Source organism: Calidris pugnax, unplaced genomic scaffold (genome assembly GCF_001431845.1).
Source record: "Calidris pugnax isolate Ruff unplaced genomic scaffold, ASM143184v1 scaffold179, whole genome shotgun sequence".
Classification (NCBI taxonomy): Eukaryota; Metazoa; Chordata; class Aves; order Charadriiformes; family Scolopacidae; genus Calidris; species Calidris pugnax.
In genome coordinates, this window is record NW_015090948.1 from 477,341 (window position 1) to 503,513 (window position 26,173).

Here is a 26,173-nt window from a genome sequence, read left to right on the forward strand (position 1 = left end):
ATCACTGCTCCCTGGTTTCTTTTAGAAGCCATGGGCTGTGTTGTAAGCCTGTCACTTTCAGTGGAGCTTCACATGGTGGTGGCCCAACGTGATAATGACATGACACAGAAGGGGATCCTGGACTTGGACTTTTGCAGGAGGGAGACCCTGTGGAGTCCAGATGGGGATACAAGCAATATTTGACTGCTTATTGCAGAGTGGAAATGTTGTTGGACTCTCCTGGGGTCACTGTTGGCTTAACTCTGGCATTTCTGGGGCACTGTCGTAGTATCTGATCCTGATGAGACCCTGACTTTCTAATTTCAGCTTGGAGGTAATAGTGGAGGGAGGGTTTCCTGTAGCAACATACTCAGAAAAAAAAACCTGTTCTTGTTCTCCAGAAATAGATACACCATCCCAGATGCAAGTTACCGACGTCCAGGACAACAGTATCAGCATCAGATGGCTCCCTTCAACATCCCCAGTCACAGGGTATCGAGTGACAGCTGTGCCCAAGAAAGGACATGGGCCTACAAAAACTAAAAACGTCCCTGCAGGTAAGAGGACGTGACATCCTTCACCAGATCTGTAAAGAATACAAGATGTGACCACTAGAATCAACACTACCAGGCACTAGACATGTGCTCAAAGCCAAACTTTCTTCTGCTTGTACCTTTTTTTGCCATCCTGCTGGCTTCAGTTGGGTCTCATCCAGGAGAAGCTAGGGCAAATTTTTGCCCCAGAAGCTTCACGTTTCTTTGCCACCACTGTGCTGCAAAGGTTTGTTCTTGGCAACCTCAGTGTCTCTGAAAGGTACCTGAATTTCAAAGAAATGCCATTCAGCATCCAGCAAAACTTCCTCTGAAATCCTTCTGAAGGTCACACGGTGTGACCCTTGGTCGTAGCATGGACTCAGTGCCATATGCTACAGGCTCGACCTCGTTACCATGGTGTCTGCCAAGTCAGCTCTTGGGAACACGGTGGGTTTTGGGGGATTTGTGGAGATTAGTGTTCAGGGATGCTTGGGATGCAGTTGGGTTAATGGTCAATCCCATCCCAGCAGATGGTGAAAGCCAGTCTGTTCTTGCTTTACTTTTTAACCTGCCCTTTTAGCTGTGGGGCCTTTGAGCAGCTACAAATAGCAGATACTTTGTCCTGCACTACCAGAAAGGCATCGTGCAAGCTAAAGGTGAACCTGCTGTGTCAATCCTGTCTCATTTTAATGATGTATGGCTGATACAAGGCTGCTTGGAGGCCAATGCTCTGCAGCTTTGTGCATCTGCAGGTGACCTAACGTTGTTCTTTCCTGCCAGATCAAACACAAGTCACTATTGAAGGTCTGCAGCCCACGGTTGAGTATATGGTCAGCGTCTACGCTCAGAATCAGAACGGAGAAAGCCTGCCCTTGGTTGAGACAGCCGTCACCAGTACGTATTTCACTTCACAGTAACCAAAAAAAAATGTTATTTATTGCCCTCTGAATCTACCGTGCGGTATCACGACCCCAGTGAAAGCAAGTGGCAGGTCCAGGAAAATGCAAGGTGATAAATGCCCCTTGATAAGTACCGTGCACCTAAATTGCAGATGCTGGCAAAAATGCAGCCCCTCTCCCTCAAACGCTGGCAAAATGCAATTCCCCACCCCATCAAAATGCTGTGCTTCTGATTTTTCTTTCACTAAAGCTGCAAAATCTTTTGGGGTTTTGTTTGCCTTCAGCCAATTGGTGGAAAAAGATCTCTTTTCTGGATCTGGGTGGCAAAGGTGATTACTGTTAAGGGAGTGGACTTGGCTTGGGAGCACTTGCTCTGTGCAAGGGAGTAGAGGAAACATCATGAGTTATCAAGAATTTGGGATGATGCACTGCAAAAGAAAGGAGCTCAGCCTTCACATTGCTTTAAGTGCCTGTCCAGAACAGCAGTACTGCTCTGGGCACACAGAGGAGGCAAGAGGGAACGTTCAACTCAGAGGGATCTCTCTGATGTAAAGCACCTTTTTCAGGGATGCCTCTGGGGAGGGATTTTTCAAATGTGTGATTTAGAGATCCATTATGCTTCTTTTTCCACTCCACCCTCCTTAGGTGGAAGCAGCCCCGTGCAGGAGTTTACAGTGCCTGGCACCATGTCCACTGCTACCATCACTGGCCTCAAACCGGGTGTAGACTACACCATCACCGTGTACGCTGTGACTGGCCGTGGAGACAGCCCTGCCAGTAGCAAACCAGTCACTGTCACCTACAAAACAGGTGAGACCCATTAAAACAAAATCAAAGAAACCTACCTAAAAACCCTACAGCTTCCTGTTGGCTTATCCCCATATGTTTGTATCACTGCTCCCTGGTTTCTTTTAGAAGCCATGGGCTGTGTTGTAAGCCTGTCACTTTCAGTGGAGCTTCACATGGTGGTGGCCCAGTGTGATAATGACATGACATAGAAGGGGATCTTGGACTTGGACTTTTGCAGGAGGGGGACCCTGTGGAGTCCAGATGGGGATACAAGCAATATTTGACTGCTTATTGCAGAGTGGAAATGTTGTTGGACTCTCCTGGGGTCACTGTTGGCTTAACTCTGGGATTTCTGGGGCACTGTCATAGCATGTGATCCTGATGAGACATGACTTTCTAATTTCAGCTAGGAGGTAATAGTGGAGGGAGGGTTTCCTGTAGCAACATACTCAGAAAAAAAAACCTGTTTTTGTTACCCAGAAATAGATACACCATCCCAGATGCAAGTTACCGACGTCCAGGACAACAGTATCAGCATCAGATGGCTCCCTTCAACATCCCCAGTCACAGGGTATCGAGTGACAGCTGTGCCCAAGAAAGGACATGGGCCTACAAAAACTAAAAACGTCCCTGCAGGTAAGAGGACGTGACATCCTTCACCAGATCTGTAAAGAATACAAGATGTGACCACTAGAATCAACACTACCAGGCACTAGACATGTGCTCAAAGCCAAACTTTCTTCTGCTTGTACCTTTTTTTGCCATCCTGCTGACTTCAGTTGGGTCTCATCCAGGAGAAGCTAGGGCAGATTTTTGCCCCAGAAGCTTCACGTTTCTTTGCCACCGCTGTGCTGCAAAGGTTTGTTCTTGGCAACCTCAGTGTCTCTGAAAGGTACCTGAATTTCAAAGAAATGCCATTCAGCATCCAGCAAAACTTCCTCTGAAATCCTTCTGAAGGTCACACGGTGTGACCCTTGGTCGTAGCATGGACTCAGTGCCATATGCTACAGGCTCGACCTCGTTACCATGGTGTCTGCCAAGTCAGCTCTTGGGAACACGGTGGGTTTTGGGGGATTTGTGGAGATTAGTGTTCAGGGATGCTTGGGATGCAGTTGGGTTAATGGTCAATCCCATCCCAGCAGATGGTGAAAGCCAGTCTGTTCTTGCTTTACTTTTTAACCTGCCCTTTTAGCTGTGGGGCCTTTGAGCAGCTACAAATAGCAGATACTTTGTCCTGCACTACCAGAAAGGCATCGTGCAAGCTAAAGGTGAACCTGCTGTGTCAATCCTGTCTCATTTTAATGATGTATGGCTGATACAAGGCTGCTTGGAGGCCAATGCTCTGCAGCTTTGTGCATCTGCAGGTGACCTAACGTTGTTCTTTCCTGCCAGATCAAACACAAGTCACTATTGAAGGTCTGCAGCCCACGGTTGAGTATATGGTCAGCGTCTACGCTCAGAATCAGAACGGAGAAAGCCTGCCCTTGGTTGAGACAGCCGTCACCAGTACGTATTTCACTTCACAGTAACCAAAAAAAAATGTTATTTATTGCCCTCTGAATCTACCGTGCGGTATCACGACCCCAGTGAAAGCAAGTGGCAGGTCCAGGAAAATGCAAGGTGATAAATGCCCCTTGATTAAGTACCGTGCACCTAAATTGCAGATGCTGGCAAAAATGCAGTCCCTCTCCCTCAAACGCTGGCAAAATGCAATTCCCCACCCCATCAAAATGCTGTGCTTCTGATTTTTTCTTTCACTAAAGCTGCAAAATCTTTTGGGGTTTTGTTTGCCTTCAGCCAATTGGTGGAAAAAGATCTCTTTTCTGGATCTGGGTGGCAAAGGTGATTACTGTTAAGGGAGTGGACTTGGCTTGGGAGCACTTGCTCTGTGCAAGGGAGTAGAGGAAACATCGTGAGTTATCAAGAATTTGGGATGATGCACTGCAAAAGAAAGGAGCTCAGCCTTCACATTGCTTTAAGTGCCTGTCCAGAACAGCAGTACTGCTCTGGGCACACAGAGGAGGCAAGAGGGAACGTTCAACTCAGAGGGATCTCTCTGATGTAAAGCACCTTTTTCAAGGACACCTCTTGGGGAGGGATTTGGATGCACGTTATTCCCTTTCTTGGGCTTGATTTCAAAGCCCAGCTCAGCCCCACACACTTACAGAACTGTCCTACAGACAACAGGAGCTTCTCTGAAACTTTGCAGAGATGGCAAAAGAGTCCACATCAATTTCAAGCCAAGAAATTCCTGGACAAAAATCACCTTTGTCAACTAGAAAACGTAAAGAATTCAGGACTAATATAACACGGCAAATGAAAAGTTGAAATCTTACAGAAAAACGTAATTTGGATCCAATATAAAAATGATACACCAGATCCTCCCATTTTGTGTAACAAATGTGAATAGCTCTGTGGTGGCCACACTGGGCTTCTGTGGAGCAAGGCTCGCTCACTTTGCTGTCTAGCACTGAGCTCCCACCTTGCTAGGAAAATCCAATTAATTGGTCTAATTAGGCAGTGTGTGTATTGCCCAGTTGCACCTGTGGTCCTTCCCTGTGTGCTCAATACGAAGCTGAAAAGTTTATTTCTAACTGATTTTGAAAATACAATAATCTGAGTAATTTACTTTCTTGATAAGTGTGTGTTAATTGGATATTAATTTATGAAAGAAAATATAACGGGACTGATTCTCCTTGGACTGGCACATTGCACAGCAGCTTACAGTAGTGAAGAGAAAATGCAGCATGAAGCCAAACTTAGAGTCAGGTGGGTTGTCTGAATGACTGCCTTTAGCACTGGGAACCACTTTCTGGCTCTGAGGGTAGAAATGGGCCATAAAAATCCCATTTATTTGTTTCTTCTTGACTGCTTTAAGGTAGCTTAATGCTGCTGGAGTTGTGTAGAAGGGGTTTCAGCACCCAGGGGGGCTGGAGTACAGGTGAGGGTTGGTGTCCTGGCTGCTTTGAAGGTGGGAATGTAGGTCCTTTTGGGTTTCACCAAGGCCAGGATTGCCTTCCTGCTGTCTGGCACCCGCCACCGCTCGGCCTGACTCTGCACGTGTGTAAGCATGTGTGCAAAGTGCAGCACAGAGGAGAATCAAGTACCCCCCTCCCCCCTTTTCTCCAGCGCAAAACCGAGAACTGCTTTGCATGTAATAAAATGCTTTTGATTTTCCTCACCCACGACCTGCTTTGTATCACGTAACCTCTTACCGTTAATTTGCCTAACAGACATTGACCGCCCTAAAGGACTAACATTCACTGAGGTGGATGTTGATTCCATCAAAATTGCTTGGGAAAGCCCGCAGGGGCAAGTCACCAGGTACAGGGTGACCTACTCAAGCCCTGAGGATGGAATCCGTGAGCTAATGCCGGCCCCAGGTGGCGAAGAAGACACTGCTGAGCTGCATGGCCTCAGGCCAGGTTCTGAGTACACTATCAATATCGTTGCCATATACGATGACATGGAGAGCCTGCCCCTCACTGGGACCCAGTCCACAGGTACACCTTTAACTACGCCACCCAGCAGGCCATGGCAGCAGTGGCTTCTGCCCTGTTGGGTAAAGTGGGTGCTTCCATGCGCAACTGGTGCCGCTTCTGTGCCGGGGGAAGCCCCAGGGGGCAGCCCAAGGGGATGTGGTTGACTCTTGAGAGATGGCTTAGTTGGTGCTGGAGAGCTGGCTGCTAGAGGAGTCAGCCTACATTCGTGTCAGGGAAGGCAAGGAATGGAGGAAAGATCAGCAGGATGGAAGGAGCAGATCCTAGAGGAAGGAGAGATAACTTATAGCCACCTCTCAGCCTCAAGTGGATCAGTAATACCCGGTCAGCCTAATTAATTCATGGTGAATCACCCTCTCACAATGCTTTTATCTCTAGGATATGGGGCACCTGCAAGCAGAGGCAGTTACCACCAACAGAGAGGTTCAGGGCAGCTTTCCTCCCCCAGGGTCCTCACTGTTGGATGGAGCAAAAGACCAGCATGAAGGGCTGGGAGATGGCTTAGCCTTCAGGTCTCCCAGAACCTCCAGATCCTTCACTGGCACTGCCCTAAGGACCACCACCCGTGTGCATGCCCCCACTCTCTGCTCACATCACCTCCACAAGAAAAGGACACGCTCCATTCAGGAGAGACCCCCAGTCTGACCCAACTCCATGTAGAATATGTTGAAAATTCCTTTGTGGAAAAAAAAGAAAAGGAAGCTAATTGCTTGAGATTTAAAAAAAAAATTACTTCCAGCGAGGTGGAATCCATTGTAAAGCTTCCAGCATAAATAAAATTACTTCCAGTGAGGTGGAATCCATTGTAAAGCTTCCAGCATTACCAGATGTGTCTGTTGCAAAGGTAGCACCTTTGTAATTAAGGTCTGCCCTTCGTTTGTGGATGAAAAGTTGGCACTTGTAATTCCAGGGGCGCAGTGAAGCCGGTGGTTCCTAGCGTGCAGGTTTCTGTGCTAAACTGAAGCAAAGTGCTGGAATGATTGAAACAGCTGGCTGACTACCTGCCAGAAATGCAAATACGGTCATTTTTAAATGGGTTTACTCTTTGTGGGCTGTTCAGAAGCCTATTTGAAGTCATTCAAGACTTTCCATTGACTCTCACAGGCTTTAGCTTGAGCTCCAAGCAAAGCACCAAGGGAGATTTATCTTGTATTTCCACTCTGTAAAATTAGAAAACTTCACAGCAAAGTGTATGGTAAGGCCTATTTTTCCCCTGTTTCCAGCCTAAGGAGTACCAACAGTAAGGCAAGAAAATGTTTCAATTACAGCAACGTGTTAATAGCGGGCACTATGGTAAGGTATATTTTTCCCCTGTTTCCAGCCCAAGGATTACCAACAGTAAGGCAAGAAAATGTTTCAATGGATGCTCCTTTTTTTTTTTAGAAGATATCAGGTGTGTTAGCTCGTGGACAGACTCGCGCGTGATGAGCCTTATGGCCACCACAGCTCTGCTTTTCCATTGCCTTGCTCTCTGTGTAGTAATTTACACTTGTGTAAGTGGCTGTAAAATGCTTCCCCCTCTGCATTTGCAGCATTTTATCTTTGCAGTTCCTGAGCCTGCTTCCTACTTTACTTTTGGAAAGCATCCATCCTGTTTTAGAAATGAGCAGAGATAGGCAAGTGAAGCAGGACCAAACTATTAGCTGTGTGATGAACAGCAGAGACAGGTGGAAGAATTAAAACAGACAGATTTAGGCACCACCAAAGCCTTCACCTTATATCACAGCAAGTGTCGTTAGTCACCTACCTTCAGGGTTGAAGCACTGAGATCTCCTTATTTCTGCTGAAAAGTGTTACTGTAGATTTAAGAATCCCTTTCTGAATACCTTGTCCCCTTCCATGGTGTTTGCAGAAGGCACACCACTTTTCTTGCCCGTGTATTTCATGCCTAAGCCCATCTTGTGTTGAGGAGAGACTATTGTTTTATCCAAGATTGTTTTCTTTAAACTAACCGTGTGCCAATCTGGATTTTTTTTCAGCAATTCCACCTCCAACAAACCTTAAGTTCACTCAGGTAACTCCCACCAGTCTGACCGTCAACTGGAACGCACCAAACGTTCGCCTCACTGGCTACAGGGTCAGAGTAAACCCCAAAGAAAAGACTGGTCCTATGAAAGAAATCAACCTTTCTCCAGACAGTACCTCTGCCGTCGTGTCTGGATTAATGGTAACTCTCTCCTTTGTGTAGAGCAGACTATGTTGTGGGAAGGGGATGTTAGGAAAACAAAAGGGATTTCAAATTCCTGGGTCAGGAACCTCAGCTGGAGTAGATCATGACAGCTCCTAAGGGTCTGACTCTGTTTGAAGTCTTGACTACCCATCAGCTGTAACTACTCACTCACCATAGTTCTTAAAAGGCAAGGAACTGGCCCGCTGAATCTGCATTCTTTCCCCTTCCCCATTTAGCACAGAGAGATGGGATGCCTTAATGAAATTCAAATTATCGGGTTCGCAATCAAGAGTAACCCAGTAAAATGCTTTTACTCATCTTTCACAAAAGAGGTCAGATAAAGCGACCTAATGTAGAGGTTTTCAAGCTGTGATATGGGAGCTCTGGCAGCCTGTTGCCTATTTTCAAGACATCTGCAAAATGTCAGTAAAAAATGCAAGTCTTTTGTGAGTAGGCTTAGATTTGCTATATAGCCATCTTCTCCACTGGAAGCATTTCAGGAGTTCCTGAACTGGAAAAAGGCTGAAAATCACTGCTTTTATGGCTCCTGCTATCTTAAAAAGCTACTTATCTGTTTTTAAGGCGTTTTATGAATCATTTTCAAAAATAAGCCTTAAAAAACATTCTAATCTAAGTGAACTCCTGGTCTGATGGCAGTCAAGGACGAGAGACCATGCTGTAACTTCCACCATTCTCTTTTCTTCACAGCAAGAGCCACTTATCATAGCAAATGGCATCCATTAACCCCGGGAAAAACAGGATGTAAATTAGGTTTTGCTGCAGAATCAGCTTTGAAGCACAGATTCCAAAATGAGGGGTGACAAATAAGCTTCTTCCAGGATTTCCTCTTGGGTGTGCACATGTGCACTACTGGTATTATCAATAGTGCTGTTTATCAGGCTCCTTGTCTACTCTTTGATTACAGCTGGAAATAATTAGAACCATCCCATCAATCCTTCATTGATTTAAATTATTTTAAGGCTCAATACTTCAGTAACTGGTCACCAAGAAACGTGGCTCCACCAAACACTGAACTAAGGCTGGAGTATTTCCCCTTGTGCCAGGTCCTTCTCCTAACCCAGTGTATAACTTTGTCCATTGTAGGTAGCAACCAAGTATGAAGTGAGCGTGTACGCCCTGAAGGACTCTCTGACCAGCCGACCAGCCCAAGGGGTGGTCACCACTCTTGAAAGTAAGTAGCCATCCTCCACAAATGACCAGTTAGTCCTGTGCTGGGTGCAGAGGCTGAGATTTTGGCTCTGTGTCAAAAGTAGGGCTCTACACAAAGCTCTAGCAAAGGCTTTCCAAGCACTTAGCTGGTAAGATTCAGAATCCTCACAGTACTGACAGGAGATCTTTTCCTTCTGGTGCAGATGTTAGTCCCCCTCGGAGGGCCCGTGTGACAGATACCACTGAGACCACCATCACCATTACCTGGAGAACCAAGACTGAGACCATCACTGGCTTTCAAATCGATGCTGTCCCAGCGAGTGGCCAGAACCCCATTCAAAGGACCATCAGCCCTGATGTTAGGACTTACACTATCACTGGTAAGTGAGGGGCTTCTGGGGGTGCAGGAGCTTCCAGGGTCATATCAGAACGTGCACTGGGTTCTTGTTTAGTAGTTGAATTTCTTGGATGTAAGAATAAAGGGTAAGAAAAAATATCCGAGTCGTAAAGAAGTCTCCAAGAAGTTGTTGAAAGATGTTCTGATGGCTTTTTTAAGATGGCTTCTGATGAGAAATAAAGTAAGAATAAAGGGTAAGAAAAAATATCCGAGGCGTAAAGAAGTCTCCAAGAAGTTGTTGAAAGATGTTCTGATGGCTTTTTTAAGATGGCTTCCTCAGATTAGCTCACATCTATGTTTTAACTTCATTTTAGGCTTGCAACCTGGCAACGACTACAAGATCTACCTTTACACTCTGAACGAGAACGCGCGCAGTTCCCCAGTTGTGATTGACGCCGCCACCGGTAATGATCACCTGACTTAACCTCCTCATGCTAACACGTAGTAATTGCATACAGTCAGGCAGAACTTGTCTTTATATCTGATCAGATATAATATTTACTGGGACTTAGAGCAACAGGTTTTACTCCTGAGTTTGAGAAGGGTGTAAAAAGATGCAGTTCAGGTGAAGAACGTTCTTGCCTTTTACTACATTTGACTTGGTTCCTTTTGTTTTCACCCAGCTATCGATGCTCCTTCTAACCTGCGCTTCCTTACAAACCGCATTTGACTTGGTTCCTTCTGTTTTCACCCAGCTATTGATGCTCCTTCTAACCTGCGCTTCCTTACAACCACGAGCAACTCCCTCCTCATCACCTGGCAGCCCCCAAGAGCCAAGATCACAGGCTACATCATCAAATATGAGAAACCTGGCTCCCCACCCAAGGAGGTCCTGCCTCGCCCTCGGCCCGGCACCACTGAGGCTACTATTACTGGTACCTGTCTCTCTTTTGGTTGGGAGCCTGAAACACTTCAATTGGAAGAGAAAGGGGGAATGCTTAATTACAAAATGTGTTGGTGGTCAGCTAAGACAAAGACAAAGTTTCAAGCTTGCTCTGAGGAGCAGGAGGCTGGAGTCTTTGTCGTGTCCCAACAACTTCAGACCCAAAATGTAGAGACCCCTATTATAGCCATACCCACCTCTCCTCTGCCTTAGCTCCCACACCAAATCATAAAAGAAAAGCAACTTTTAAGTTTAAGATTGTTGTTTAAGATTGTTTTCTCTTTTCCTCTCTCCCTAGGTTTGGAACCAGGAACCGAATACATCATCTATGTCATTGCTGTGAAGAACAATCAGAAGAGTGAACCCCTGGTTGGCAGAAAAAGGACAGGTAAAACCAAGCTCTGGGCTGTTGTGTGCCAGCAGGAGATGGTGTCTTCCACTTGGGGAATACAATCCCAGGACTGAAATAATAATGTTATTTAAAATATGCTGTTCACACCATTCAGCCACACCTTTTTTTTTTTTTATAAGTCAAATAAGCTTTGTAAGGAAGTTTTCCTTTCTAGGATGCAGGAGGTTAAGATAATGAACTTAAGTGATTTACATTTAGCTGCATTTGAACACTAAGAAGAGAATAACACGCTTGTTGCCTGATTCTTGCCTGGATACATAATTGGTAATTAAATTAGGGTTAACACTCACATTTCTGTCTAGCACACGATGACATCCAAGGCAGAATTCATTCATTTGTTGCCAATTGCATTTCTTTTAATTTACACCCTCCACAGTATGAGATGGAGATACCTGTAGCAAGCAAAATACCAGCCGTATACCCTGGTGTGGCCAAGGAGCTAGTTTCTTACTGCACAGCAGTGATTTTTCTTAAACTGGTAACCTGTGAAGATGTCTTGTAATCACTACTTCTTCTCAATTTGAGAAGTGGTGGCTTCTTTGGGTCGCAGCATTCCAAAGTGGAGATACCTGTAGCAAGCAAAATACCAGCCGTATACCCTGGTGTGGCCAAGGAGCTAGTTTCTTACTGCACAGCAGTGATTTTTCTTAAACTGGTAACCTGTGAAGATGTCTTGTAATCACTACTTCTTCTCAATTTGAGAAGTGGTGGCTTCTTTGGGTCGCAGCATTCCAAACTGTTGCTCTGCTGTATGAAAATTTCATACCAACACACTTCTTATGCTTACGTATGGAAGATGTACACATATATTTATATTGTATATAAATATATAAAGAGAGAGAAAATACCTTCACCATCACAGTGAGGTCATAAAAAGTGTGTTGCATCTTATGATGATTGCTAATCTTTGATGCTTGGAGGGGTGTTACGGCATCCACTCCAGCTGTTTAATTTACCATTTTTAATTTGCTTTATGGCTTCTAACCTTCCTTTGGCCAGATGATCTCCCCATGTTGATCACCAGACCGCACCCCAACCAACCCGACATTCTCGACGTACCTTCCATTGATGAGGGGACCCCTTACCTCACAAACAATAGGTATGACAATGGAAATGGTATCCAACTTCCAGGCACTTCTGGGCACCCACAGACAATAGGACACCAAGGTCAACAAGTCTTCTTTGAGGAACATGGCTACAGACGGCCCGTACCCACCACAGCAACTCCCCTCAGGCCGGGGTCAAGACGGCAACCGCCAAACGTAGATGAAGCCATTGAAATCCCTGGGTACCAAGTGCCCATCATAGTGGAACCTTCATACCCTCACTCGCGTCGGCCCCGGCGCAACGACACAGCGGGTCAAGAAGCCCTTTCTCAGACAACCATCTCTTGGAGGCCGCTGCTGGAAAGCTCTGAATACATCATCTCGTGTCAGCCAGTCAGCCAGGAGGAGGACACCCTGCAGGTAACTGAACTGTCTTAGCAACAGGAACAGTCTTAACCTTATCTGTGGCAGCAGATGTCTCCTGAGAGTCCAGTCCCTTTCCTGTGTCCAGTCCCATCTCATGGGGGTTAAGGTGGACAGTCAGAGATGGCTGAAAGAGTCTTAATGTGTAGCTTAGAGCAGGATAAATGCCTCCCTCATCTCCTTCATGGAGAAGGCTACAGGATAAAAATGCTAAAAGAGAGAGCCTTTGAAACGCTGTCCGTGTCAACATCTCAGCAGGGAAGGGGGCAGTCAGTCAGGGAGATGATTGGGAGTTTCAAAGACTCAGGTGCTGCTTCTCCAAGCTACAGACTCCCTTCGCCCTTCTCCTTTGTCTCCATTGGTTTCTGTTTCCCTAAAATGGTGGTAATAACATATCCCTCGTGAGCCCTGCTCCAGAGTAGTCAAGTTTAACTTGGTAATATTTGAAGTTCTCAGAATGTCTAAGGGGAGTGGGCTGGTTCCATCAGGGTACAGAGATGACAACCTAAACACCCTGTCTTTCCTATGAATGGGGTGACACCTAAGAAGTAATGACTCTTCCCTTTCCTTTAACTTGGCGTTGCCTCTTGTTGCAGTTCAGGGTTCCTGGCACTTCCTCCAGTGCTACACTCACTGGTCTTACAAGAGGGGCCACCTACAACATCATAGTGGAAGCCCTGAAAGATCACCGGAGACAAAAGGTGCTGGAAGAGGTGGTGACAGTTGGCAATACTGGTAAGTGAAAGCTCTGTGGAGCCTGGGGGAACCTTTGTTGTCCCTGCTTCTTTCCCTTATTCAGGAAAACCAACCTGGTGGCCAGGTTTGAGAACAGTTCAGAAAGGAAACTTCTCCTGATAAGGAGAGTTCATCACAGGACGCTAGAACAAGTGATTTTGAAGTCCTCTGATCTTGGATAATTTAACTACCACATTGATGGTGTGACTAGAGCTGTTCTGATCTGTTGTCTCATCATGAAGAATGTGCTTTGAGGCTCCGTACGCTCCCGAGAGAGACACCAAGAAGTCTGGTATTTAGTGCTCTCAAAGGAAGTCAGGGATCACGCTGGTGTTGCACGTTCCTGCCCAGCAGTGAAGATCTGCTGTCACAGTAACACATGGTGGGAAGGAGCCAGTGGCTCTGAAGGTCTGGCAGCAGAGCAGGCTGCCTGAAGAGATGCTGGTTAAGCACAAACAGCTTGGAGAAGCTCGGAGAAGCCATGTGAGCAACCACAAGTACTTGTGGTCAGAGACCACAACCTGCCACAGCTGGAAAGCCCAGAGCACCCACACACACTCTGTGGGACCTGGGCTTTGCTTTAACGGGTACGAGGGGCTGGTCAACAACTCTTTCTCTCCCTCCATCTCCTCCTGTATGGATTTTGAGGCCAAGAAGAAGAAGAAGAGGGCAGGATGGGAGAAGGGGAAACGAAGAGTGAAGGATTTACACTGTCCACCCAGTGGGCTTCTCCATGCAGGTCCCTCCCTGGGAAAACAAGGCTGTTTCTCCCCTTCCAGCCTTAAATCCATCACAGACTGAACAGAAAGCGTTAACTCTTGACCCTGATCATCACAAGCTGAAATGGGGGTTGTAAAACACCCACTTTTCAATCAAGGCACACACCTAAGGTGGAAATCTGCATACGACAGCATGGTCGTTAGGTCTGGTCTCCTTCCTTCCTCCTGCCCTGAGCTGGAGTCTGAAGTGCCCCCAAAAAAGTGCAGATGAAGCTACCAACCTCCTGCAGTTCCCCAGCACGTTTCTCTTACAAACAGGCTCAGTCAGGTTGTTGCTCTCCAGCAGCAAATGCAAAAAAAACCTCACACTCGCTTGAAACTTGGCAAGTCGAAATGAAAATAGCCTTCGTGTCAAGTTTTTTTTTTTGTCCTTTTTTTTATCATTCGACTGCTCTGACACATGCAAATGGAAAATAAATCACAGGGAGCCTGGGCTGCTGACAGAACCATCAAGTATATGCCCGTGGGGCAGCTCCATTACTGCCAGGATATTGTAAGAAATAAAAAAAAAAGACGATTTTCACTGGATACGTGCTTGTCTTTCAGTAGTGCCCGTTGCTGTGTGTGTGATGCCTGTTTCTTTTTTTTTTTTTTTCTTTCATTCCAGTGTCAGAAGGACTAAACCAACCCGCTGACGATACCTGCTTTGATACTTACACTGGCTCCTTCTATTCCATCGGCGAGGAATGGGAGCGCCTGTCGGAAACTGGCTTTAAACTCTGGTGCCAGTGCTTAGGCTTTGGCAGCGGCCACTTCCGATGCGATTCTTCTAGTGAGTAGCTTGCTTTTGGTCTCTAAACTCCATGTTTGGCAGAACCACCCTGCTCCAAACATGATGCAAATGAGCACAGTCTCTTTAAGTTTTGGGTTTTTTAACCAAAACAGTGTTTTGCATCATGAGAAGTGATGGAAAACTGGCAGTCTCTTGTTTTTGTTTTTTTTAACCAAACCAGCGTTTTGCATCATGAGAAGTGATGGAAAACTGTGGTTACTTCCCAGCTATGCAGCTTATCTAGTCCTGCCCTTCCCCTGCAGCCATCAATATCGTATGGATATGTAATGACTTCTTCACCAAAGTGAAAAGTTGGCTTTATTTTCCCTACCCTGGCCAGGTGTCCAAGAGAGATAGGATTTTCACCTCCTTACAGTTGGATTTTCACCTCCTTAATTATTTAGACACGTCGTTGCATTGGGCCAGACAGAACTTTTGTGGATTTCAGTGGGTCTTACAGCAAGGCCGGTCTGTTTTGCATTGCAGACAAGGTTTGCAGAGCATCCTGTGGAACAGGTTCTCTGATGCTGTCACCTGCTTTTGGAAGCTCTGTCAAGCAGGTGACACCTCTGCCGGGCCACCGAGTTTTATTCTTTGCAGGACTGGGGTTTACATGGGAGAATATCAAACTTTGTGCAAGGGAATGGAATAAAAATCTGTCATTGAGGGGGTTAACACAACATAAAACCAACTAATTTAAATTGTGGAGTAAGCTAAGCAAAGAGTATTTCTGCAATATGCAGAGACTCAGAGGAATGACTTTAGGGAAGACAGACAGTTGTCTTACAGGATGAATATTTATATTTCATCATTTGCTACACATGGCTTAGCCATTGGGTGTTGCAGTCTCCATGATACACTTTTACTGGATATTTGTTCAAAAAAAAAAAAAGCATTTGAAATATTTTCCTCTCTGTTCTCACCCCATGTCTATTAAATTCCTTTTCATTTATCTTCCCCTCCTCTCCTTCCTCTCCCCCTCCCCACTCTTGGTCACATCCTACTTTGTTCCTAAGAGCCTTTAGCCACTTCTTGGAGCTGTACAGCCCTCAGCAGTTAAAAGCTGCAGGAGCTGAACCCGTTTCCAGCAGGAATCCGTTTCCTCCTTGGGCCTTAAGTCTCTTTTTCCTGCTCCTCTGTTGGTTCCTGAGACAACACCGAGGTCTTCTCCTGCTCTATCACCACAGCATGGGGGATAACTCCTGCTTCTCTTGTCTCCTCTGCCTTCTCCAGAGTGGTGTCACGATAACGGCGTCAACTACAAGATTGGGGAGAAGTGGGACCGGCAGGGAGAGAATGGGCAGATGATGAGCTGCACCTGCCTTGGAAATGGAAAAGGAGAATTCAAGTGTGAACCTCGTAAGTCTCCTTTGATGTTAATTTAATTGAGCTCCCATTGAGCAAGATGCAGCATCTCAGGATTGTTCCTATTAAGGTTCCTGCTCCATGGGGGCAGGGAGAGCATCGGTACGTCTCATTCAGTGACAGATTGAGCCCATTCTCTCAGGAGCTGAAGGCATAAAAGTCCCATTCTCAAGCTTAAAAAGAAGAAAACCCTCTTTTGTTACTAAGTTGCAGCACGCTCAGGGTCTCTCTGCCTTTGGCTGGAGCCACACCAGAGGGACATGTCACTGCACTAAGTGGTGTAGATCCCCCTAATCAGTAACAGGACTTCTCTGCAGGGCCTGTCCCCTCAAGATCCTCTACTCTTCGCACGAGGAATTAAACTGCACTTCTCTTGTCAGGCAAATACCTTCATGTCCTAGTTTAAAGTGTCTGGAGAGCTATAAAAATGACTGATGTTCCCCCTCCTGGTCAGTGAGCCTCTGGTCAAAGAGGGGGAGCGTGCTGGCCAGGGGTTCCTGTTCTCATCACAAAGCTGCTCTGAGAATGTTTAAAGCCAAGCACAGGCCACGGAACTGAGCTCTGCTTGTCCCTCCACAGATGAGACCACGTGCTACGACGATGGGAAGATGTACCAAGTGGGAGAGCAGTGGCAGAAGGAGTACTTTGGGGCCATCTGCTCCTGCACTTGTTACGGAGGACAGCAGGTAAGGGGGAGGGACTTGGCATGCTGAACGCAGGGAAATGAAGAGAGGAGGCCGTGCTGGAGCACAGTCCTAAGGCTGTTGGGTTTCAGGTCAGATGGTGTCTAATTCCCCTGGACTGGGCACTGGTGAGGCCCCACCTCAAGTGCTGTGTCCAGTTTTGGGCCCCTCACCACAAAAAAAGACATTGAGGGGCTGGAGCGGGTCCAGAGAAGGGCAATGGAGCTGGTGAGGGGTCTGGAGAACAAGTCTTGTGAGGAGAGGCTGAGGGAGCTGGGGGTGTTCAGCCTGGAGAAAAAAGGAAGCTGAAGGAACATCTTATCACTCTCTACAACTACCTGAGGGAAGTGTGTAGAGAGGTGGGGGTTGGTCTCTTCTCCCAAGGAACAGGCAGTGGGACAAGAGGAAATGGCCTCAAGGTCCACCAGGGGAGGTTCAGATTGGATATTAGGGAAAATTTTTACAAAGGAAGGGTTATCAAACCTTGGAATGGGCTGCCCAGGGAAGTAGTTGAGGCACCATCCCTGGAGGTGTTCAAAAGACGGGTTGACATGGTGCTGGGGGACATGCTTGAGTGATGGTTTTTGGTCAGAGTGGGGTTGATGGTTGGACTCGATGATCCCTTCCAACCTAGGTGATTCTATGATTCCATAATACCTGACCAAAACCAACCCATATAAGAAGGAAAATAATGAGTAGGAGAGCTTAAGTAGTTGCTGGGGCCTGCAACCCCGACACCTCACTGGTGCTGGTGGAGCTGTACCCACTGTGGGAATACTGCCACCTCCTTGGCCACCTGTGTTGGTGTGGTCTGACCAGTGCACACCCCTCCTGTGTCTCTTAGGGCTGGCGTTGTGACAACTGCCGCAGACCCAGCGTGGAGGTGGCCCCCGAAGGTTCTGCTGGCCATACCTACACCCAGTACACACAGAGATACCACCAGGCCACGAACACCGTGAGTACCCTTTGCTTCTCTCTGCCCTCCCTTCACCATGAGTCTGGTCTACGGGCACCGATACCCCGGGGGGGCTCTTGCGTAGGTAGAGGAGCAGCACGTAGCTTTTCTGCAGTGCATGGCAGCCAACCAACCCATCCAGCAAAGGTGGCTACAGAACATAGCTTGAGCTCAGCCACCACTTTCACATCAGCAGGACTTCTCCTTTCCACATCTGCATGCTCTGGCCGAGGTGGTGGTGCACGTCAAGCCACAGCCCCATCTTCACTCCCTGCTGCTTGTCACCCAGCTGTGTGCTTTGTGCTGAGAAAGCCCAAGGGCTGTGCACACCCAAAGTGATTCTCAGCCCAAACCACCCCAAAAAGTGTCCCTCCTTCCAGGACAGAGCTCTAACTCCTTTCCTTCCCTCCTGACAGAACGTCAACTGCCCCATTGAGTGTTTCATGCCCCTAGATGTACAGGCAGACACACAACAGCCACGGGGAAACTAACCATCCAGCAAGACCTTCTTGCGGCCATGGCAACAGACAAACCAAAGTATCAATCAATACCTATCTATCTGCCACGATTTACCATCCAAACTGGAGTGATGATGCTAGCAAAACTGCATCTTTTTGATGGCTCTGGAGCCATTTTTCACCACCTGTGTGCTTTGTGTTGAGAAAACCCAAGGGTTGTGCACACCCAAAGTGATTCTCAGCCCAAACCACCCCACCCAAGTGTCCCTCCTTCCAGGACAGAGCTCTAACTCCTTTCCTTCCCTCCTGACAGAACGTCAACTGCCCCATTGAGTGTTTCATGCCCCTAGATGTACAGGCAGACACACAACAGCCACGGGGAAACTAACCATCCAGCAAGACCTTCTTGCAGCCATGGCAACAGACAAACCAAAGTATCAATCAATACCTATCTATCTGCCACGATTTACCATCCAAACTGGAGTGATGATGCTAGCAAAACTGCATCTTTTTGATGGCTCTGGAGCCATTTTCCCAGCTTAAGCTCAACTCACAGCTTCTCCAAACGCCACTCTTGGAGTGTTTTCAGACTTTTCTCATGAGATCGACAGCGATTTGTCTTTGGTTTCGCTCAAAGTGTTGAATACCAGTCAGTATTTTCAAATTTAAAGAAAAAGAGGGGGAGGGAAGAGATGCTAAATGACAAATTGGTGGGGGATCAAAATATATTAAGGGTGAGGGTGTAGAAATTCAAGAACATTTGAGTACAACATCTCCTGAAGTTTAGCAAATAGGAAAGTCCACCAAACACTTCTGCTTTCACCTAAGCGTGCAGCCAGCAATAAGATAGGAACAGCAAATCCAATCACTGTGATATTTAAAATATGCACAGTCCTAATTCTTTCTCAACGATCCTAGTATTTTTCTAGCTGTATCTTTATATCTCATACTGTTATTTATCAGTTTTCGTTCCCCTTGACCTTCAAGTGTTTTTATATGGGAATAAAAATGTATGGAAGACACTTAGTATGCAGTTGACAAAAGAGGAATTTGGTGTAATTATGATCAGTGATTATTTTTATACTGTAAGTGCCAAAGCTTTACTACTGTGGATAAGAAAAAAAAACAACTCTTTTAATAAAAAGATTTACAAACCAGGCATGTAGTTTAAGTGATTCTCTTTGCTACCATGGAATCTAGGATGAAGATGCTAATTATTCTGAGCTGGAGTAACATTGCCTTGAAACAAGATGGAACAAACATCTCACTGAAGCATGAAGAGAATGTTTGTAGAGCAGCTTGTTAATTAAAGACTTCCAGCTGCACCCCCTGCCCCAGGTAGAGCGCAGAGACACTGAGTATGTATGCCATGCTTCAGGAGGTGCAGGCTTGCTTTGTGGGACGAGGTGGAGGAGAGAAAAAGGGGGGAGGGACAGGAAAATATTCCCTGCTTTGGACATCAACTGAGGTAAAGAGATGGTCCTCAGTCCAACCAGACACTTAAATTGTAGAACTCTGCGTTTTGAGTTGCCAAAATTAGCGAGGCCATCCCTGCCCTTGAAGTTGGGTGTGTTCAAAGATGAACTTTCCTTGGGCCCAATGACTCCCCCACAGACCCAAAGGGGTGCTGGGTCTCTGAGACCCTGCTCCAGGCCACGCTTCACCCCTCTCTGCTCTGAAGGACAACTTGCCTGTGTCCATCTAAAGGGTTTACAGAAGGGCTGTCACACCTTTTTTTCCAACTCCCAGCTATTCCATCTCCATTGGCACATGCAAATGACAAATTCAATGTGACAGAAACCTTTTCCTTACCTTTGCAGAAAGCCTCCAAAGAGGTGGGGGGGGACAGACTTTCCAGTCTTCTGGAAGACAGGCTTTCCAGTCTTCTGTGGGGCAGGGAGGGAGAGAGGTGACCAAAATTCTCCTCAAAACCTTTTCAAAAACAAAGCCAGTCCTGATTCCAATGACCAAAGCAAGCAATTAATCCCTTTTGCTTGGTGCTGCCGCCGCTGCAAAAAACCTCTACGGCGCTTGCAAACCCAGACCAGGAGAGGTTCTGCCACCGTTCCTCAGGCCACACCTTCCTCTCTTGGCCACAGAAATGCTGTATTGCTCGAGTGAATGGATTTCTCTCTGGATTGAATAAAAGCATAGCCTGAAAATAGAACCTGGCTTCTTGACATGAGACACGCACGCGGCCCTTGCTTCCACAGATGGCTAGAGAGCCACCAAGACATCTTCAAATAGAACTGAGTCCACCTGCAAGCATTTCACTATCTCTTCAACAGCCAAAAGAGTAGCTCAAATAGATGAGAACTAAAACTGGCACGCACAGAGACAGAGAAGAACACTTCTTCAGTCACAAAGATCACTTGACCACCACCATTACTCATTTGACCACCAAGCAATGGACTTCACGTGGTAATTGCCCAGCTAAACAGGAGTCCCAGACCCTCTGATGTCCTCACCCCGATGTCCCAGGCCCCTCTGATGTCCTCACCCTGATGGCACATGGCACCAACACCCCTTGCTCCCTGCAGTAAGCAGCATGGGATAACATGATTTAAACACCACATTCACCCAAGCTCTCTGTAGGGGTTTGTCCACACCTTAAAGCAGGAGGATTTAGGTCACTGACAACTTCGGTTTGACACTTACTAGTGTCACTCTGAGTAGTTTGTCCTTCAGCTAAATCTTATCTTTTCAGTTACATTTAAAAACCACTACCAGAGGGCAGCACAGAGGCAGTAGAAACTTGTGAGATCCAAAGCATCAACCCCAAGCCTTTCTTTTTAGAAACAACCCACAACAAAAGGAACCAAGGTTTTTGAAGATTCCCAGCCCATAGAGCTTGAAGCAGCAACAGAACAGCAGCTGGACCTTAAAAAACAGGATCAAATTATATCCATGGGGCACTGAGATCAACTAATGTTGTCCAACCCAAGTGACCCGTTAGTAGGGAGCTTTTGGGCTCCCATCGAGGTGCTCACAGCCACCACCAAGCCCAGTGGCATTTAAACCTTTAGCTGTTCTTTGTCCAGAAGAGGAGGAGGAGCATCTCCACATGGTTTGTCTTCTCAGAAAACACAGAGCTTCGGTCGGAGCACAGGAACAACCAGAATCAGGACTCTATTCCAGCCAGGAACATAGCAGCTGAAGGAAATTAAAAAAAAAAAAAAAAAAATAAAAAATCTGCTGCTGCCAGCGAAGGCTGAGAATGATTCCTCCCTGCCCTCTGTTTCCTTCCACATTTTTGGGAGCTGTTCTCATTCAGGGGTGGTGCAACAATCCCCCGGCTCTCCAAAAACCATCAACTGAGGGGAGCAGCCCTATCCCCCTGTGCCCTTTCCTATTAGAAACAGGAACAGAGCTGTGGGGTTGGCTTTTAATCATTGTAAATATCAAAGGGAGAAGTAATTCATTCACAGAATCCCATGGGGTTGGAAGGGGCCTCTGGAGATCATCTAGTCCAACCCCCTGCCAAAGCAGGGCCACCCAGAGCAGGTCCCACAGGAACACGTCCAGGTGGGTTTGGAATGTCTCCAGAGAAGGAGACTCCACCACCTCCCTGGGCAGCCTCTTCCAGGGCTCTGCCACCCTCACAGGAAAGAAATTCCTCCTCATGTGGAGGTGGAACTTCTTATGTTCAAGTTTGTGCTATTTCCTCTTGTCCTGTCCCTGGGCACCACAGAAAAAAGACCAGCCCCATCCTCTTGACACCCTCCCTTTAAGTATTTATCAGCATTGATCAGATCCCCCCTCAGCCTTTTTTTTTCCAGACTCAAAAGACCCAAGTCCCTCAGCCTCTCCTCCTAAGGGAGATGCTCCAGGCCTCTCATCATCTTTGTAGCCCTCTGCTGGACCCTCTCCAGCAGTTCCCTGTCCTTCTTGAACTGGACCCAGTGCTCCAGATGGGACCTCCCCAGGGCACAGGGGGAGGATGACCCCTCTAGCACCAGGAGCTCAGCGCACCTCAAAAGGAGCCTCCAGAGGTTTTTTTCAGCCATGAGTCAGACACGTGAGGCAGGGTAGTCAAGGACACTTCCTTGGGACATCAGACACTTTGGTGCCTTTCCCCAACTCCATACGACTCCTGCTCATCCTTTAACCTTACCTTGGGCACAGCAAGACACTAAAGCATCTCTCTGCAGACGCTGTGAGAGGTTGTGTGCACGTAGAAGATTGCAAGTTGCTCTGCACAAGTACCTAGATAGGTATCACCTTGGTTAGATATTTACTAGCATCTCCTGCAGAGATCTCACCTGGGAGATCAGTACCTATTAACTTCCATGGGTAGATTAAACAGTGCCCCAAGGAGAGCAAACAAAGGGTGAGATCAGCAGGAAGACACAGGAACAGGAGCTGGCAGTCCCTGTTTTAGCCAACACTTTAGAAGATGCAGGTAAAGAAGAGGCCGAGGGATTCCTGAGAGAACCTCACAGCACGGGACGTCCCAGCTCGGTCAAAACAGCCTGACAGGAAGGACATGTAGAATCACAGAATGGTTAAAGTTGGAAGGGACCTTAAAGATCATCTGGTTCCAACCCCTCTGCCATGGGCAGGGACACCTCCCACCAGACCAGGTTCCTCAAAGCCCCATCCAGCCTGGCCTTGAAGGAATAAAACAGTGGAAGAGAGAAAGTCCAAACCTCAGCTTTTCAAGTATAAACTAATAAAACCACAGAAGACACCAAACACTGACAAATCCACGGGAAGCAACAGCCCGGAGAGCAGTCTGATGGGCCAGGGCTGGGAACACAACCCAAATTTCCCCTCTTCCAGCCATTCCTTAAGCAGAGGGAGCACGTGCAGCCTCCCCGCTCCGTACCAGCCGAGATCAGAGCCACGACAGAAGCGTTTCTTGCAGAACTGTGCATCCTTCCTTGCCAAAAAAGCCAACACAGATTTGATGAAATGAAACAAAAACACACACACACACACACAAAAAGAGAAAACATTCCCTTTGAAATAAGTCCCAGTGATCACCAGCAAAAACGTGTCTGGGCTGTTACTTGATTCATCTCGCTGCGCTCCAGATTTTCCACTTTGTGGGGTTTTTTTTTCTAATCAAGAGTTCAAATCTGCTCAGCCCAAACTGTGCACAAGGGAGAAGGGAAGTGGCTTCGGGCAAGATGCTTCCCAGATGCCTTGAAGATCCATCTGCCCAGATGCCTGCCTGTGAACTCCAAATTGAACTCCCCCCCCCCCAGCAGGAGAACAAGCACATCAAACTCACAGGAACGAGTCTTTTTACCTCAGAGAAAGCCATTTCACACGCTGCCTCAAAGCCCAAAAAGCAAAAAGAGAAAACAATCCCTTTGAAATAAGTCCCAGTGATCACCAGCAAAAACGTGTCTGGGCTGTTACTTGATTCATCTCGCTGCGCTCCAGATTTTCCACTTTGTGGGGTTTTTTTTTCTAATCAAGAGTTCAAATCTGCTCAGCCCAAACTGTGCACAAGGGAGAAGGGAAGTGGCTTCGGGCAAGATGCTTCCCAGATGCCTTGAAGATCCATCTGCCCAGATGCCTGCCTGTGAACTCCAAATTGAACTCCCCCCCCCCCAGCAGGAGAACAAGCACATCAAACTCACAGGAACGAGTCTTTTTACCTCAGAGAAAGCCATTTCACACGCTGCCTCAAAGCCCAAAAAAGCACACGTCCCAGGGGCACACATTCAGAGCACCAAGACTACAAACAAAGGACCCCAACTCCCCTCTCTCTCCTCCCAGGGAAAGAGGATAATGGATTAGAAGCGCCTGGAGAAAACCGCCTCCTGATGCCAAAAAAAGCTCCCAGGGATAATGGATTAGAAGCGCCTGGAGAAAACCGCCTCCTGATGCCAAAAAAAGAAAGAAAGAAAAAAAAAAAAGCAGCCCAGTTCAGTTTACAGCACAGATTTTTATCAGTTCATTAAGACGTTGGCCATGAGCCAGGCTTTTCATTCCATTCCACAGGCCTTCTAATGAATTAATAAAAGCCTGAACCATAAAATTTACCTCACAAATAAACCCCTTTTTCCTGAGGATGCAGTATTTGGATGCCACGAAGACCGTCACAGACTCCACACCGCTAAGAACCGTATGTTTATTTGCAAAAGAGACTTATTTTCTACATGGGAGGCCAACTTCTTGCACCTTCAGTCTCTTAACGGAGGGAAAGATCTCACTAAGCACAGACTGCAGGTGCCTCCTAATTAAGCTGGTGATATTCCAGTCACTGCTGCTGGTGAGACTGTGACCAAAGAAGAGAGGGTGACAGCCCAGGGCCAACTCAGTGATGAAACAGCCGGAGATTGGTGTGAATGAGAGTTATCCCCAGCTCATTGCAAGCTTCAATCACCACCTCGTCGGCGGCCGAGCCAGATGGGGCGGCGATGAACTGGACTCCGCTCTGAACAAAGACACAGAGATAAGTGGAAGGATTAGAGGATGGAAAACCAAAAAAATCCCCCTGAAAAGGAGCTGGCAGCCCCAAGTGCTTCACTCACATCCCACCACACTAAGTATTGAACAAACAAAAGCTTCCGATGCCCAAAGCCATTCACAAGGGAGCTCCTCATGTGAGCAGTGGGTTCTCTCCACAGCTCAGAAATCAGAGTAAAATGGTTCCTCTGGAGGCAACGGGCCTTATCTTGATGTTTTTGAACAGTCTAATAAGCTTTAATCCTCTCTTCATCCCAAATCAACAAACTGAGCAATGGCTGGATAATTACTACCCATGTGAGACCCATAACCACAAGCAACATCCTTCCCTGGATGCGCTACCCAAGCCAGCGCTGCAGAGCGGAGACGTCCCTCAGCAGCCTGCCCAAAACTCAAACGAGAAGCCCAGGCTGTGCAGATGGTTCCTCAAAGCCACCCCTGACATCCTCGGGCCCATCTTACCCGTTTAGCCCTGTCAACATTATCCCTGAAAGGGAAGAAGGCATCGGAGCTGAGGGAGACGGCGCTCAGCTTGGCAATCCATTGCTTCTTCTCCGCCTCTGTTAATTGCGCGGGCACCTCCTCAAACATGGCCTGCCATTTCACCAGGTCTTCATCCTGCAGGAACAAAAAAAAGAGCCAGCTCAGCCCCAAAAAGCACGAGGCTCCCAGCCACCCCCCTGCCAGAAGCACAGAAGGATGAGGGATGACGACATCCCCCCCGACACCCAGCTCAGCTGCGCTTTCTGCACCTCAAACCAGGGATTTTAAAACCCCAAGTGGCCTTGGAGACACAGCAGCTCTTTCTGCATCCTTTGAACTCCTTTCCTTTCCCCTCCTCAACCCCTGGGCTTCAGGGATTCCTTCTCCTCCTCTGTAATTCCAAGATACTCTGGGATTACAGATGCCGTAGGCTGCTCTGCGTAAATGCCAGCACACACAAAGAGGATCTGGTAGATGACTTAAGGCATGACAAACAGCAGCTTGGTTTATGATTCACCTTCTGAAACATCAACTGCTCCAGTTCTTACCCCCTGAAACAAGCAACCACTCTCTGAGATGATTCATGAGGTCCCCAGTCCAGCTCTTGGCTCTTGATACTTAAAAAGGACATGCTATTTTCTTTGTCTCACCATGGCTTGTAACAGGGAGGTCAGGGCAGTGAGAGCTGAAACATTAACAGTAGCTTTAACCCTTCCTTACTGCTGGGGGGGAACCACCAGATGAAACCAAGCTGCCCACCAAAGGGCAGGTCCCACCTGAAACAGCAACTGCTCCAGTTCTTATCCCCTTAAACAAGCAACTGCTCTCCGAGATGATTCACGAGGTCCCCAATCCAGCAGCTCTTGGCTCTCGATACTTAAAAAGGACATACTATTTTCTTTGTCTCACCATGGCTTGTAACTGGGAGGTCAGGGCAGTGAGAGTTGAAACATTAACAGTAGCTTTAACCCTTCCTTGCTGCTGGGGGGAACCACCAGATGAAACCAAGCTGCCCACCAAAGGGCAGGTCCCAGCACCCGGGGCAGTGGGTGCGGTATCAGAGGGACAAATCAGGACCCTTTGCCACCAGCCAGACCTTGGGGGAGTCACCATCCTGGGCCCCCATCACCCAGCTCTTCAGGATCATCTCCTACTGACACCCAGGCAGAAGAAAACTCGCATCAGGCTTTGAAATACCACCTAAAGAGCAATTCCTGCAAATGCACTCGTCACCACTGGCTCTGACATTGTGACAGCCAGCATGGGGGCTTCTTAGAGAGAATATCTATGGACATTTCAAGCCATAGTCAAAACACTCG

At 47.3% G+C, this 26,173-nt stretch overlaps 2 protein-coding genes across 6 annotated transcripts in view; one reads left to right on the forward strand and one right to left on the reverse strand.

Moving 5' to 3' along the window:
- Nucleotides 1–20,115, forward strand: part of FN1 (fibronectin 1) — a 61,425-nt gene extending 41,310 nt beyond the window's left edge. For 2 of the 5 annotated variants that reach the window (XM_014951965.1, XM_014951968.1), the window contains 16 exons: nucleotides 381–536; nucleotides 1,293–1,406; nucleotides 5,434–5,703; nucleotides 7,680–7,867; nucleotides 8,975–9,062; nucleotides 9,244–9,420; nucleotides 9,752–9,841; nucleotides 10,133–10,312; nucleotides 10,619–10,708; nucleotides 11,732–12,198; nucleotides 12,798–12,936; nucleotides 14,323–14,487; nucleotides 15,721–15,846; nucleotides 16,432–16,538; nucleotides 17,380–17,490; nucleotides 17,907–18,130. In XM_014951965.1, coding sequence (XP_014807451.1) covers nucleotides 381–536; nucleotides 1,293–1,406; nucleotides 5,434–5,703; nucleotides 7,680–7,867; nucleotides 8,975–9,062; nucleotides 9,244–9,420; nucleotides 9,752–9,841; nucleotides 10,133–10,312; nucleotides 10,619–10,708; nucleotides 11,732–12,198; nucleotides 12,798–12,936; nucleotides 14,323–14,487; nucleotides 15,721–15,846; nucleotides 16,432–16,538; nucleotides 17,380–17,490; nucleotides 17,907–17,981 — 2,543 coding nt within the window. In that variant the 3' untranslated portion in view covers nucleotides 17,982–18,130. Of the gene's footprint in view, nucleotides 1–380; nucleotides 537–1,292; nucleotides 1,407–5,433; nucleotides 5,704–7,679; nucleotides 7,868–8,974; nucleotides 9,063–9,243; nucleotides 9,421–9,751; nucleotides 9,842–10,132; nucleotides 10,313–10,618; nucleotides 10,709–11,731; nucleotides 12,199–12,797; nucleotides 12,937–14,322; nucleotides 14,488–15,720; nucleotides 15,847–16,431; nucleotides 16,539–17,379; nucleotides 17,491–17,906; nucleotides 18,131–19,148 lie in introns of those variants that run through there. The other 3 variants (XM_014951967.1, XM_014951969.1, XM_014951966.1) reach the window with 2 other exon arrangements.
- Nucleotides 20,116–24,015: 3,900 nt separating this feature from the next.
- On the reverse strand, nucleotides 24,016–25,477 carry LOC106893759 (bifunctional purine biosynthesis protein PURH-like). Its single transcript, XM_014951961.1, has 2 exons — nucleotides 24,834–25,477; nucleotides 24,016–24,339 (listed from the first exon to the last, which is right to left on the reverse strand). Exons 1-2 carry the CDS (start codon nucleotides 24,960–24,962, stop codon nucleotides 24,220–24,222), a joined length of 249 nt encoding a protein of 82 aa, XP_014807447.1. The 5' UTR covers nucleotides 24,963–25,477; the 3' UTR covers nucleotides 24,016–24,219.
- Nucleotides 25,478–26,173: the final 696 nt, after the last annotated feature.